This window comes from Myxocyprinus asiaticus, chromosome 2 (assembly GCF_019703515.2).
Source record: "Myxocyprinus asiaticus isolate MX2 ecotype Aquarium Trade chromosome 2, UBuf_Myxa_2, whole genome shotgun sequence".
Lineage (NCBI taxonomy): Eukaryota > Metazoa > Chordata > Actinopteri > Cypriniformes > Catostomidae > Myxocyprinus > Myxocyprinus asiaticus.
The window spans coordinates 15,289,449-15,304,554 of NC_059345.1; the positions used below are offsets into that span (position 1 = coordinate 15,289,449).

General features: G+C 39.7%; 2 protein-coding genes across 7 annotated transcripts in view; one reads left to right on the forward strand and one right to left on the reverse strand.

Moving 5' to 3' along the window:
* sdhaf2 (succinate dehydrogenase complex assembly factor 2) overlaps window positions 1–15,106 on the reverse strand; it is a 487,549-nt gene that overhangs the window by 66,223 nt on the left and 406,220 nt on the right. The gene's annotated exons all lie outside the window — the stretch shown is intronic.
* LOC127450771 (diacylglycerol lipase-alpha-like) overlaps window positions 1–15,106 on the forward strand; it is a 61,517-nt gene that overhangs the window by 28,662 nt on the left and 17,749 nt on the right. For all 5 annotated transcript variants that reach the window (XM_051715125.1, XM_051715142.1, XM_051715133.1 and 2 more), the window contains 10 exons: window positions 534–672; window positions 2,453–2,540; window positions 2,642–2,776; window positions 9,362–9,439; window positions 9,522–9,646; window positions 10,874–11,027; window positions 11,234–11,317; window positions 12,155–12,232; window positions 12,355–12,435; window positions 14,696–14,838. In XM_051715125.1, coding sequence (XP_051571085.1) covers window positions 534–672; window positions 2,453–2,540; window positions 2,642–2,776; window positions 9,362–9,439; window positions 9,522–9,646; window positions 10,874–11,027; window positions 11,234–11,317; window positions 12,155–12,232; window positions 12,355–12,435; window positions 14,696–14,838 — 1,105 coding nt within the window. The remainder of the gene's footprint in view (window positions 1–533; window positions 673–2,452; window positions 2,541–2,641; window positions 2,777–9,361; window positions 9,440–9,521; window positions 9,647–10,873; window positions 11,028–11,233; window positions 11,318–12,154; window positions 12,233–12,354; window positions 12,436–14,695; window positions 14,839–15,106) is intronic.

The following is a 15,106-nucleotide window of genomic DNA, read 5'->3' on the forward strand; positions in this document are numbered from 1 at the left end:
GTCATGTCCTGGAAACTAAAACGTTCTTTCTGAATTCACAACAATACCCTTACTGTAGCTTTCCCTTGTGTGCTGAACATGAATCAGTGTCTGTCATTGTCCACCCCCATCCCGTAATAACACACTACATCTACTGGTGATCGGTTGTCTGTACAAGACAGAGACAGACATAAAGACAGTTGGTTTGTTGTAAGAAGCTTCCAGCTTAAAAGGGTTAGTTCAGCTAAAAATGAGAATTCTGTTGTCATTTACCCTCATGTCACTCCAAACCCGAATTACTTTCTTTTTCTGTGGAACGCAAGTGGAGAAATGTTGATGCTGCTTTTTTTTACATACATAGAAAGTGAATGGGGAATGAGGCTGTCAGTCCCAACAGTCTGCTTAAAATCTCCTTTTGTGTTCCATGGAGGAAAGAAAGTCATACAGGTTTGGAACAAGATGAGGGAGAGAATTTTCATTTTTGGGTGAACTATCACTCAATGAGCATCTTGAATCCAATGGACTAATGAAAAATGTGTTGTTGTTTTTTACAGGAATTGTGGCGTGTAACTGGTTGGTCATCTTCAGCGTGTGTTTTACCATGATGTGTACCTTTGACCCCACCGGACGGACCTTTGTGAAGCTGAAAGCAACCCGCCGTCGTCAGCGTAACCTTACAACATACACTCTCAGGTACAGCGTTTAGCATTCAGCAGTGATACCTGCCAACAGCTGATGAGTTCAATCTCATTCTGAGTGTAATGTCTGTATGTATCTTAAGGTAGTATTCCAAACAGTTGAACAGCATATTAACGGTCAATGCTCTATGGATAGACCATCATACTGGCCAGACCAATACATTTTGGCAATATTTGGCTATTTTTGCCATAGGCCCACTCAGAATATATGCCAGCAGAACTCATCAAAGTTCACTTTACCCACTGCATATTTGTTTATTAAATATTTAGGCTAATTTAATTATGTTTCAGCTGCCAGTAAGAGTGTGGTACTCTCAGCTCAGTTTAACACATTTTACCATGTTTAAATCCAGTCCACAGAATATCACAGATTTTTCCACAAAAAATGAGTGCAGAAAATTTAAATGAAGTCTGCAGATTCCTTTTTTCTTCTTAAAATCAGAATTATTATCACTTTCTTGATTTGATTCCCAAATGTGATAGACTGATATTAAAGCAACATCACATGAGCAAGAGTGCTGTATGTCCAGCTATCAGCACGGCTGTGATTCGGCCATTGGCACGAGGCCACAGGTAATCACAGCCGTGCTGATAGATGGACAAAACAGCACGATTGCAAGTGTGAAATTGCTTTTATACTGCAGTTCAATGAACAAGTAAATACATAAATAAAGTAGGGAAAAACTTAAGGACTGTCCTAAAAGCGAATGGAGCTAATTTCTTACGCCACAGGATCTGCCATTGCTAGTTCGAAAGATGCGCCCAAGCCTCTGTTACTAATTTAAAAAATCACACTTTAGATCTAGTAACAACAGCTTGGGCTGTTTCTAACAAGTTATTGTAGAAACAAGGATGTGTGTGTGTGTGTGTGTGTGTGTGTGTGTGTGTGTGTGAGAGAGAGAGAGAGAGAGAGAGAGACTGAGGGTGTGATTAGCTGTGTAGGGATGAACAATAATTCTGCAGCTGTTAGTTTAACTCTAGTCCTCAGCTGTAGTGTGATAGTAATCACTCCGATCCAGGTGTGATGCTGCCAGAATTATCCAACGAGTATTTCACTCATGTTCAAGTGTTTTGTTGTTGGAGAGAAAACATGGAGGACGCCAGTTTCATTCTTGTATATTTCCTGTGGAACTGTTATTTTGACACCAACCAAGAAAGTGTCTCTTCTCCACCATATTGAAAGTTTACGTCTCCTCACAACTTGGAAACTTGTGTCATGTAGGCGCCCTGAGCTTGTGTGATTACTTCGTCTGTTGTGTATCTCAGCTGTGATGAGCCTTAATACTGAAGCTGTTAGTTTAACTGTATTTCCCAGTTGTAGTGTAGTACTTAAAAAGAATGATTGCGGATTTCTTCAAAGAAATTTGCGCACTGACTGATGTCACAGTTTGTCAATGTTAGCTTAACTTGCTTGTTGCACACACAAGACAGTTTTTTGTTGACACCTACTGGCTGACACGTTTGGAACACCACGAACACAAGCGGAGTGATACAAACAGTAATGTGTCCCAGTGCTGTCCAATCAGATTCGAGGTCCAGAACTAACTGTTTTATAAATTGGAATGGCTGATAAATCAGCCGAAGTTTGGGCATTTTGAGATTATCAGCATCAGCACTACAGACTTGTCGCCCATTAAAAAAATCATATATAATTATTTTTTAAACATAACTTGTCCTGTTTAAAATCAGTTATAACTACTGTTTGGTTTTCATTCCCAAAGTATCATAATGGTGTTTGGTCTGAATTGTAGTTTAGTTTTTTCTTTCCCTTGCAGACACAGGTTAGAAGAGGGTCAGGCCAGCAGCTGGAGCAGGAGACTCAAATTCTTCATGTGCTGCACTAGAGCACAAGATACACAATCTGTAAGATGCAAGCACAAACTACAACACAATTAGATCAGTTACTATGAGAGTGACTCCTACATACACAAACAATATTCTCAGTATAAGATATTCTTTCTCAGGACGCTTACTCAGAGGTGGCCAGCCTGTTTGCCGAGTTCTTCCGTGATCTTGACATTGTGCCGAGTGACATCATCGCTGGCCTGGTGCTCCTCCGACAGAGACAAAGGGCCAAGAGATCAGCCATCTTGGATCAGGTACAAAGAATGTACAGGATTTACTGTATACTGTACATGTTGGAATTACTGTAATTACAACTTTGACATCTTTATCAAACTTGTAATTATAAGTTGTAACCTTCTCCCACTTGAATGTTGTGACATCATGTGATGTAAAAACAAATAAAATGGTAGCAGCTTCAACAGATATAGCAGTTGTAGCTCTACTTTTTCTATTTGATTTGTTATTTTATTATTACCAATGTTAAAAAAAAATAAGGCAATTTTTGGAGCATTAAGATTTATAACATTGTGACATTAGTGTATTTTCATGACAACTATACAATTCCCCACCCCCAATTCTCATTACTGCAATGCATTTCAATTTACTTGCATTTTTTGTAATGTCATTATTCTCAATGTCGGTTGTCATTAGATTCTAATTACTGATTCTCATTTCTGTAAAAATGACTGTAATGTAATGAAAAATGTTTTTACGAAGGATGCTCTGATGTATCGGCCGCCGATATTTATCGGCTAATTATTGACCATATTTGACTTGCGACAGTGAGAGGTGGTCTCCGCAAGTGACCACCTCGATTGGCTTTTAAGTTCACCTCCGGTCCGAGCTCCTCCCTCACCAGAACCACTATTGCCAAAGCCACGGGGACCACCTTCCTCCACGGTTTCAAGAGGCTGAGGTGGTAAATTTGCCATGCTCTGCCCCTATCTGTGCGTTTAACCTCATAATTAACTTCTCCGACTCGCCGTGTGACCTCAAAGGGCCCTTGCCACTGCGAGTAATTTAGAGCTTGATGTGGGTAGTAATACAAGGACATTATCTCCCTGTGTAAATTCCCTTTGCTGAGCTCCCGTTATACAACCGGGACTGACATTCTTGAGCCTGTAGCAAATTCTCCTGTGATAGTTGTCCCAATGTGTGGAGTTTTGCTCTCAGGTCAAGAACGTATTAAATTTTGTTTTTGCTGTTTGAAGGTCCCTGCTCCCAATTTTCCCTCACACATTTCAGTGTTTGATTAAACCGTTTCACCAAGCCGTCCATTTGTGGGTGGTACATGCTTGTCTGAATCGATTTTAATGCCCAATAATCCATACAGCTTGCTTAGTGTACGTGACATGAAAGTAGTGCCTTGATCAGTGAGGATTTCCTTTGGAATCCCCACTCAAGAGATGATTCTGAAGAATGTCTCCGCAACACTTCGTGCTGAAATGTTGCATAGAGGCACTGCTTCCGGATATCGCGTTGCCAACACAAAGCGATGTCTGTGTGCTGTCCGCTCTAATGGTCCGACAAGGTCCATGGCAATGCTCTCAAAGGGGGCCTCGATCAAAGGAAGCAGGCGCAACAGTGCTCTTGCGGTGGCTGGCTGATTCACCAGCTGACATTCACGGCATGCTGCACACCACCTGCAAACATCTTCGTGAATGCCCAGCCAATAAAAACGGGCCATAAGTGACCCGCCATTGGATTATGATGAGCCATCTGGAATTACATTTCCCGACAGCTCTTCGGTATCAACAATTGTGTTGTATCCTCGTGTCTGAGCATCCTGCATCACTCGATACAACCGATCATTTACAATAAAAAAATACGGATATGAGAGTGCGTTGTCTGGCTGAAGACGTTGACCATCAAATCACTTTCACTTGGTTGAAGGCGTGCCTAAGAGTCTTGTCTTGCGTCTGCTCCAGAGGGAAATCCCCGGTAGGGAATCCTCGAAGGGTTGGGGAAGCCGAGACTTTCCCCTCCCTTACGTCATCCTGACACGGAGCTGACATAGATGGCCCCGGCTCCACCTCCCCAACCAGCGCATCACAAATTCCACACCGAGACGCTTTGTTACAGGACCCATCTGCACAAATTTACCTTAATAAAGTGGTAAACGCTGGCCAATTTGTACCCACAATTAGAGGATGGGTGAGGCGGAGACTAACTGCAGCCTCGACACTATGATTTTGTCCCTGGAATTGAATCGTCACAGTCACTACAGGGTAATAGTGGATATCACCATACACACACCGTACCTTCACCTTCTGACTAGTACCCATAGCCTCGTCTTGAACCAGGCATTGATGGATGAAAGTTTGGCTGCAACCTGAAGCCACCAAGGCCTGGTATGTACCCCCCTTAATACTCTTGGGTATGTGGTACATCCCAGCTCGATCAGGGGCAGCCTGCGGCGGGTCAGGGACCCGAACCAATGTCCCCACCTCCATCACCAGGCATTGGTCCAGGAAATGCCCGGGCTTCCTGCAGGTCCAGCAGACCGGCCCAGACTCCACGCCCGCACCCAAGGCAGTATGTCCACCAACCTGTGAGTGAGAGCGGAGAGGGACAGGGGAAACCGGCAGGTAGTGCAGTCCCCGAAGCCGAGAAGCCGTCTTGGGAGGGGGCACCCCCGTTTCCGGGGAGGAGGAACAGGACGGAAAGAAGGGGAAGGAGGGGAGACAGGAGAGAGAGAGAGTAGAATCTCGGGGCTCGCCGGCTCCTGAAAATGCCTCCATGTGGTCCTCTGACAGCAGGACGGCCATTTGGAGCGACACCGAGCGGTGGCACTGGACCAACTTTGCCGTCCCTCTCGGAAGTTGAGCAATAAACTGCTCCTGTACCACCAGGTCGATCACAGCCTCGATGTTGCATTGCTCAGCCAGCAACCACTTCTGGCAGGCTTACCGGAGCTGCTGGGCAAAGGCAAATGGGCAGCCGTGCTCGCCAATGTCAGCGAGCAGAAGCGTTGGCGCTGCTGCTCAGATTTCTAGCCGACCCATTGCAGGATGGCTTTCCTTAAGTTGGCGTATACCAGGAGGTTCTCCATTGGTAACTGCTGTGCCACGAGTTGGGCTTCCCCAGACAACATGTGGTATTAAATGGACTGCCCATCGTCTGCTCAAAGAGCTCCAGGAAGGCTTCCGGATCATCTTGGGGGCCCATTTTGACTAGCAGAGTATGGGGCGAGGTGATCGTGGGGTCCGGGGTTACGGCGGCAGCACCCTCCTGGGGCAGCAAGCTCCAGAGCACCTACCGTTCTTTCGCTTGGGCCTGGAGGAGTGCAATAAACTGCTGCTCCTGTTCTGTGCACAACTCGAGGAGGGCCTGATGCTGTGACTGGTGGATGCTGGCAAGGGTCTTGAAAACATCTTCCAGAGGTGAGGCATCCACAGCAGCGTTCTTCCTCCCTAAATCCCAGGTTTTGGCACCAGTGTAACAAGTTTGTGATGGGGTGCAAGGAGGAAGCGGGAGTTGGTGAGTTCCAACACAAAAGATATTTATTTTTTCAACACAAAAACTTGCTTTTTCAGCACTTCACTCTTAAACATGCACATGAGTCTCTCTGGGCACGTGGTAGCTCTCTCTCTCCCTCACTGGCATCTTGCTTGCTCTTAAATCCGTCTCCAACTCTCACAGCAATGACAAACAGCTGTTAGAGATAATCATTGCCAGGTGATGATCCTTACTGTTCTCATCTCATGATCTCGCTCTTTATTCACAAGCTGGCACTCAACCACGCCCCTACCACCACAGTATGTTATCCATTAAGGCTGCACGATTCATTGAGTTAAGAAAGAAGAAATCGCAATATGGTCTTGTTTGATTAATAAAGCTTAAAAGCATTGGGGTTTGGGCATTCCAAATTGGGGAGAAAAAAGGGAAAGAAAAAACTTTGCGATTTAATTCAGATATCATTATTTTATTGTATTACAGTAATGAGAATCGGGAAAATGTGCTTAATTGTCATGAAAACAATGACCCCATTTACATGCTGATAACTCCAAAAAAGCAGTTTATTTTAAAATCCAGCAGAGCAAGAAAACCAAGTTTACATTACATTAAAATAATCACGTTATTCTCTGCTTTTGACGTCAAACCTTGAAGAGGCATGCGCACAACTTGAATACATTTGGGTAAGCCGGTAAGAACGTTGGTATTATTCTCAAGCAGATTATGACTGTACACTGATAAAGGAAAGCCATTTAATGCATTTTCATAACCACACACGTTGTCGGCAATTAAAGGAATATTCCGGGTTCAATACAAGTTAATTTCTGTCGACAGCATTTGTGGCATATTGTTGATTACCACAAAAATGTATTTCAACTCATCCTTCTTTTTCTTTACAAAAGCTCAATGTTAAAACTAATTTATTATTTGACCTATTAAGTTGTTTAAATCATAATGACATCTTCATGGCAACAAAGCTGTAAAATTTATTTTAACTTTACACAGAAAATGTTAGTAAGTGATTTTATCACACTAAAATCATGTTAACACACATATTGTTTATGTCTTATGGCTATTCTTTTGAAACAGTGAGTATTTTAACATTTATGGATTGGCCCCATTCATTTCCATCGTAAGTGCCTCACTGTAACCCAGATTTGTGCTTTTTTTAAAGACAAGGAGGGGTAAGTCAAAATGAATTTTTGTGGTAATCATTTTGTACAACAAATGCTGTTGATTGAGCTTAACTTGTCAATGTCAAATGTCAAAATGTATTTATAGAGCTCAATTTATACAACAGAAGTTGACCAATGTGCTTTACAACAAAATCTATAAAACACAATTCTACAATAGAATAAGACTTAAAAACAAATAAAACAGTAAGACAAATCACACATTAGGCAACATTAAAGCAAAGATATAAAAACCCACAATGTCGGAGCATATCTTATGTGTATTGGCAAACTGTTCCAAAGCTTGGGTCCAGCTATGGCAAAAGCATGTTCATCACTTTGCTTCAGTCTAGTCCTAGGTATAATAAGCAGTCTTTGAGTCCTCGATCTAAGAGCTCTGGAGGGATTATATATACTAAGTAGATCAGAGAGATAAGATGGAGCTAAGTTGTTTAAGGACTTATAAACAAATAAGAGAATTTTTAAATCAACACTGAAGCGGACTGGTAGCCAATGTTCACGCTTCCGAAGACCTTTCAAGAGTCTCACCTCCGCATACTGGACCATTTGTAGACAGACCAGAGATGATGAGTTTATTCCATAATACAGGGAATTACAGTAGTCTAAACGGGATGGAACAAACGCATGGATCACTCTTTCAAAATCTCTTGTAGAAAGCAATGGCTTAACTTTAGCTAAAAGACGTAAATGAAAAAAAAAATAGATCTAACAACTGAATTGATTTGTTAGTCTAATTTAAGATCACAGTCAAATAAAAATCCCAAATTCTTCACACACATTTTAGCTTGGGAGGCAAGGTGGCTTAAATTAAAATTGTGGGTAGCAGTACCGTCAGTGGGACCAAACAAGATAAATCAATTTTATTTTCATTTAAATTTAAAGAGTTTGAGGACAGAATTTTATGCCCTTTAGGCAGGCCAATAAAGGATCGAGAAAATTGTTTCCTGTGCATCTCAGAGACAAATAAATCTGGGTATCGTCAGCATAACAATGGGAGGATACACCAAGTTTCCTAAAAAGAACATGGTCGAGAATGGAACCATGGGGAACTCCCCACAGAAGATGTGCTACAGAGGACGTGAAGTTACCTAGGCTGATTGAAAACCTTCTATCTGTCAGATAAGAATGAAACCATTTGAGAAAAGTTCCCTTCATACCCACACAGTGCTTGAGATGAGAAATGAGGATGTTATGGTCGACCATATCAAATGCTGCACTGAGATCTAAAAGAACAAGGCTTGCATTATCACCAGAGTCAACAGTTAATGAAATATAATTTAAAACTTTTAACAAAGCAGACTCTGTACTATGAAGTGCTCTGAAACCCGACTGAAATGTCTCAAATATAAAATATGCATTCAAAAAAGATTGTAATTGTAATAGAACTGTTTTTTCCAAAACTTCTAAGATGAAGGGCAAATTCGAAATAGGTCTATAATTTGTTAAGTCAACAGGATCAAGGTTCGGTCTCTTAAGGGATGGTATCACTATAGCGTGCTTAAAGTGATCAGGTAGGGTACCCGTGTTAAGACATTTATTTATTATGGAAAGAAGACTGGGCCCCACAGTGTCGAAGAGGCAGAGCTGCTTGATAAGACGTGAAGGGATTGTATCGTGGAAACGAGACATAGGCTTAAGTTGAGCAATCATTTCCTGAAGAGTGGAAAGAGAGATGGACTCAAACTCACTCCGACCGGCTGTACAAACAGGGGGTTCAGACAGATCATAGGCAGCTGGCAGGATCTGTGATCTCTAACAAGCAATCTTATCAACAAAAAAATCTGCGAAAATTCTCACAGATTGTAGCAGATGACTCTTGGTGAGCTTTACCGGATGGATTAATTATAGAGTTTATTGTAGAAAAAAAGAATTCTCGGTTTATGACAATTCATTGCAATAATGTCAGAATAACATTTAATCTTTGCAGCCTTTACCGCTTTCTGAAAGTTAGAAAGTGCTTCAACTTGTATTGAACCCGGAATATTTCTTTATGCATAATCGGTGTAAGAATGTACATGTAAACGCACTCACTGTCACAATGCAAAGTCTTAGAACCCTTAACACCCTAGCAAAGACATACCAATGCTAAAAACCACTCAGAACACCTTAGCGACTGCATAGCAACACCCTGCCAACCACCAAATTCCTTACTGTCCAAATAGCAAATAAAATTGTTTCTCTCTTTTTCAGGCAAACAATGATGTTTTAGCCTTTCTATCTGGGATGCCTGTTACTCGTAACACTAAATACTTGGACCTCAAGAACTCGGTATATAAGGAATACGGTATATATATGTCTTTGTAGTTTGTGTTTGTGTCGATTTTTTTGACTGTTTATGCTCTTTTCACAGGCTGAGATGGCCATGTATAAGGAAGTGTGTTACTACATGCTGTTTGCCATGGCGGCGTATGGCTGGCCAATGTATCTCTTTAGAAAACCAGCATGTGGACTCTGCAGACTTGTTAGCACCTGCTCGTAAGTAATAAAAAAACTGAGGAAAAACACTACAGAAGAGTTACTCGTGTTATAATCTGATGCGACGCGATAATGCGACAAGCGACCAAATGTATCCCTTCCATGTTAATCAGAGTTTTTGTTCATACTAGCCGTGCCAAGAGACAGGCCATTCTTTTTATTGCTTGTTTTCTATTTCTGTGACGTTGCACCGGGTAGTCTGCCCACTGTGAATTCTCGTTGGTCCAAAATCCCCCTTCTCATAACTGTGCATTAAACATTAAATATGTTCAGAATCATATTGTCTGTGATTGTGCCGTGTTGTGCAGCAGTTTTGTGTTCAGTGTAGATAGACAAATTGCTTATTGCTGGTATCACATCACATCTAGTTAACGTGTTAGAAATTGAGAAAAGAATAAGAGTGAGTCTCTTTTAGTGATATGGTTACCTGCCATCATATTGTTGGCAGGCTTACTTCTTCACTAAACTGACTGTAGAAACCTGAACCTTGCGTGATGTTTGAAGTTTCTGTCCTTTGTGCATTTGGAATCTGGGCACATCCCTTTGTCTTAGAACATTAATGGTACACAGTAGTTCACCCAAAAATGAAAATTCCCTCAGTTTCTCACCCTCATACCATCCCAGATGTGTATGAATTTCTTTCTTCTGCTGAACACAAACAAAGATTTTAGAAGGATATCTCAGCTCTCTTGGTCCATAGAATGCAAGTGAATGGTGGTGAGAAATTTGAAGCTCCAAAAAGGACATAGAGGCAGCATGAAAGTAATCCATACGATTCCAGTAGTTTAATCCATGTCTTCTGAAGCGATATGATAGGTGTGGGTGAAAAACAAATCCATATTTAAGTTTTACAATAAATTCCCCTCTCTGCTGATATGTACGAAGAATGCGAATTGCCAAAAACAAAACAAGAATGTAAATGTTTCCTTATAACAGCCGTCTATGGGGAAGAAAAAAGCTTAATGTAAAAACTCTAAATGTTGTCTTTCTCCTTGGATTACAGTGTTGTTTTTTTGGAAGTAGACTGTGTTTATGACAGGGGAGGTCATTGTTTTAGTGCATTAAGTAATATTAAGTGTTTTCCAATGTTCCCAATACTCAGATTAACTATGAAGAGATTTGTCACATCTGTGTTGTTGAGTCATACCTTGTTAGGGCAGTGTTAGCTTATTAATGATATCCAGTGGCTTTAAATTCCTCTTTATCTCTCTCTCTCTCTCTCTTCAGCTGTAATACATCAGTTTCAGGTTCTCGTCTCTCTCAATCAGTCACTGTTGAGGAGGATAACTGCTGTGGTTGTAACGTTCTCGCCATTCGAAGGCAATTTCTGGACCAAGACCTTAAGGAAGTCCAAATTGTCTACACATCCTGCCATGACGCGGTATGACACTTTACGATAGCTTCTGTTCTGTAACTTTTTAACCCTTGACTCTTAAATCCCTGAGGTTGATTTTATTGCTCTCTTATTTGATAAATTTTTGTTTATTAATGAGTCATTGAAATACAGTATATGGTAATCCATAACTGATGTGATATATGTGAGACCTGTGATTAAGATTATTGTCTATATTTTGGTGTTGTTTGTAGGTTTATGAGACGCCCTTCTTTGTAGCAGTGGATCATGCAAAGAAAAAAGTCATAATCAGCATCAGAGGGACTTTGTCCCCCAAGGTAAGTTTTTACACTTAAGCACATGAGGTCAGGCTTCACCATATTTTCATTTAATTTAAATTATTAAAAGTAAATATCATTTTTTTAAATTATTGTTATTATTACAAGGATCTAATCCTGATTGGTCAATCTAAGAATTCTGCAGGCAAATATTTATACCATACCATGGTTGAATGCTTGATTCTGGTTGGTTGACAGATGTTCCAGGGTATTGATTAATTTTTAATTATGGTTTGTTGATTATGTTACAATTCCATATCACTTTGCCACATTCTTTCCAATTTGTTTTACATTTTCAAATGAATGAAACTTCAAAGAATCAAATTACTTTTAATATATATGGAAAAACTTTAATGCATGAAAGCTGAATGGGGCTAATGTCCAGTCAAAAATAGTGTAAGCCCAAGTTGTTGCATCACTTTCGAAGTAGTTACAGAGCTTCGGGTGGCATTTTCAAATTGGTAACAATGGGTTGTTTCTAAGCAGGATGCTGAATCTGTGGCAAAAGAAAGCAGTTCTATACACAAGAGTGTTTAAAAGACAAATACCTGAATTTTTTTTTGAGAAGCACAAATGTGCTTGTGATAATCATAGTAGAAGTGGAATAATTTACTGTGGACCGTTAAATTATTCAAGTTTTAAAGCTTTCTTTCCGTGTAATAAAATAATTTTAACTCAAATTAATATTTCATGTGCATTGATTTATTTATGTGGTAATTAGTGGGCTAATGTACGGTGAGCTGGTCATTATCACAAAATAAACCTGATGAAAATGACTGACTCACTGCACATTAGCCCTTCCATTTGTCTCTGGTTCACTCTCTCTCTCACTCTTAGGATGCTTTAACGGATCTCACTGGGGATTCGGAGCGTTTGCCGCTAGAGGAACAGCATGGCACATGGCTTGGACATAAGGTTTTACATACATACATGCATATAGTCACAAACATAATCAGAGGATAAATGTTGACAGATATAAAGACGAAAAATCACATTCTTTCTAATTCTTTCTATCGGTGAATCTTTTTATTTTGTAGGGAATGGTTTATTCAGCTGAATACATAAAGAAGAAACTAGAGCAAGAGATGATTCTCTCTCAAGCCTTTGGGAGAGATTTGGTAAGTGTAAATAATTGTATTGCTTTAAACAAGTACATATGGGCAATTCTGCGCATTTTACTGTAATTCTTCTATAAATGTAATTTACTGTGACGGTTTGTAACACCAAAGACATCAGCATACAGACTTAACATTTTTTTACATTGTTATTTTAGCTAACTTGATAGAGAGCATGTCTGTGAAAAACATTTTAGCTGCTGACAGTTTTCATGATCTCTTGATATTAAAAGCTTTTGTTTATACTAGTCAATTTAAAAGCTTATGTTTTAAATATCTAATGAAATAATTTGTAACCCTTGAATGCATTGGAATGCACAGATAGTGTCACATTTTCCAAATATTTTCAAGACAATTTGAAAATAATAGAATCAAATATATTTTAATATACATTGGTGGCCAAAAGTTTGGAATAATGTACAGATTTTGCCCTTATGGAAAGAAATTGGTACTTTTATTCACCAAAGTGGCATTCAACTGATCAGTGTATAATCAGGACATTAATAACATGAAAAATTACTATTACAATTTGAAAATAAAACTTCTTAAACTACTTCAAAGAGTTCTCATAAAAAATCCTCCACGTGCAGCAATGACAGCTTTGCAGGTCCTTGGCATTCTAGCTGTCAGTTTGTCCAGATACTCAGGTGACATTTCACCCCACGCTTCCTGTAGCACTTGCCATAGATGTGACTGTCTTATCGGGCACTTCTCACGCACCTCACAGTCTAGATGATCCTACAAAAGCTCAATGGGGTTAAGATCCATAACACTCTTTTCCAATTATCTGTTGTCCAATGTCTGTGTTTCTTTGCCCACTCTAATGTTTTCTTTTTGTTTTTCTGTTTCAAAAGTGGCTTTTTCTTTGCAATTCTTCCCATAAGTCCTGCACCCTTGAGTTTTCTCTTTACTGTTGTACATGAAACTGGTGTTGAGTGGGTAGAATTCAATGATGCTGTCAGCTGAGGACATGTGAGGCGTTTATTTCTCAAACTAGAGACTCTGATGTACTTATCCTCTTGTTTAGTTGTACATCTGGCCCTCCACATCTCTTTCTGTCCTTGTTAGAGCCAGTCGTCCTTTGTCTTTGAAAACTGTAGTATACACCTTTGTATGAAATCTTCAGTGTTTTTTTTGGCAATTTCAAGCATCGTATAGCCTTCATTCCTCAAAACAATGATTGACTGAGTTTCTTTTTTGCCATTTTTGACCTAATATTGAATTTAAGACATGCGAGTCTATTGCATACTATGGTAACTCAAAAACAAACACAAAGACAATGTTAAGCTTCATTTAATGAACCAAATAGCTTTCAGCTGTGTTTGATATAATGGCAAGTGATTTTCTAGTACCAAATTAGCAATTTAGCATGATTACTCAAGGATAAGGTGTTGGAGTGATGGCTTCTGGAAATGGGGCCTGTCTAGATTTGAACAAAAACGACTTTTTTTCACATAGTGATGGTGCTGTTTTTTACATCAGTAATGTCCTGACTATACTTTGTGATCAGTTGAATGCCACTTTGGTGAATTAAAGTACCAATTTCCTTCTGATTTTACAGCAAAATCTGTACATTATTCCAAATTTTTGGCCGCCAGTGTATTTTGATGTTTTAATTTTCATATATCAATGAGGAAATGCAACAAATCAGGACAAATGTAGAGCAGGATTCATTACTTTCACACTGAAATTTCCTGATACGCAACTGGCTGTCAAAAATTTATTGAGCTATTGAGCACATAACACATAAATTACACATAAGCTACACACGTTACACATACTGTAAGCATTTTCTCAGGCAGCTTTCATAATTTCAGTAGTACACCCAAATGACAAAATTCATTTCATACTGTTTGTGTTACACTTGCTATAGTTTACTTCCACATTGTTTCTTCATCAAATAGCAACGTCAAATGTAAATCAAGTCAATAAATGAAACAACAGCGCCTCCTTGAGTAAGAAATAAAATGTATAATATGTGTGTTTACATGCATTTGAGACACTGATAAATCACCATTATTAATTCATTGTTGCATAGAAAATCAACGTGATATAGTATTTCTTTGTATGAATATAATATTTCTCTTGTAATAAACACACACACACACAAAAAAATAGATATCCTGTGTTAGTCAACTTAAAAAAAAAAAAAATGTAAACCCTGACACTCTAACAGCTTTAGGTGTGCTATCTGTTTTGTTTAGTTTTTTTGTATGAGACTTTATATCTGATGATCATGTTTGTGCATGTGCTTGTGTTTCAGGGTAAAGGGACTATGCACTATGGGCTGGTGATTGTGGGTCACTCTCTGGGTGCCGGAGCGGCCGCCATCCTGTCCTTCCTTCTCCGGCCACAGTATCCTTCACTGCACTGTTACGCATACTCCCCTCCTGGGGGTCTCCTCAGGTCAGTGTGACCCGTTTTGCACTGTGTTTAAAACATATAGAGCTGGATAACTGATCTCTTCTGAGAGAGTGTTTAGCAGTCACTGAGGCATGATATTCATTAAGTCTCATGTGCAAAGATTAAACTGATGTGTTAAAGGGATAGTACACTCAAACATGACAATTTTGTCATCATTTACTCATTTATTTACCCTAATGTCATTCCAATCCAGTATTATTTTCTGTCTTCCATGAAACTCAAGATGCTAGACAGAATGTCCAAGCTTATG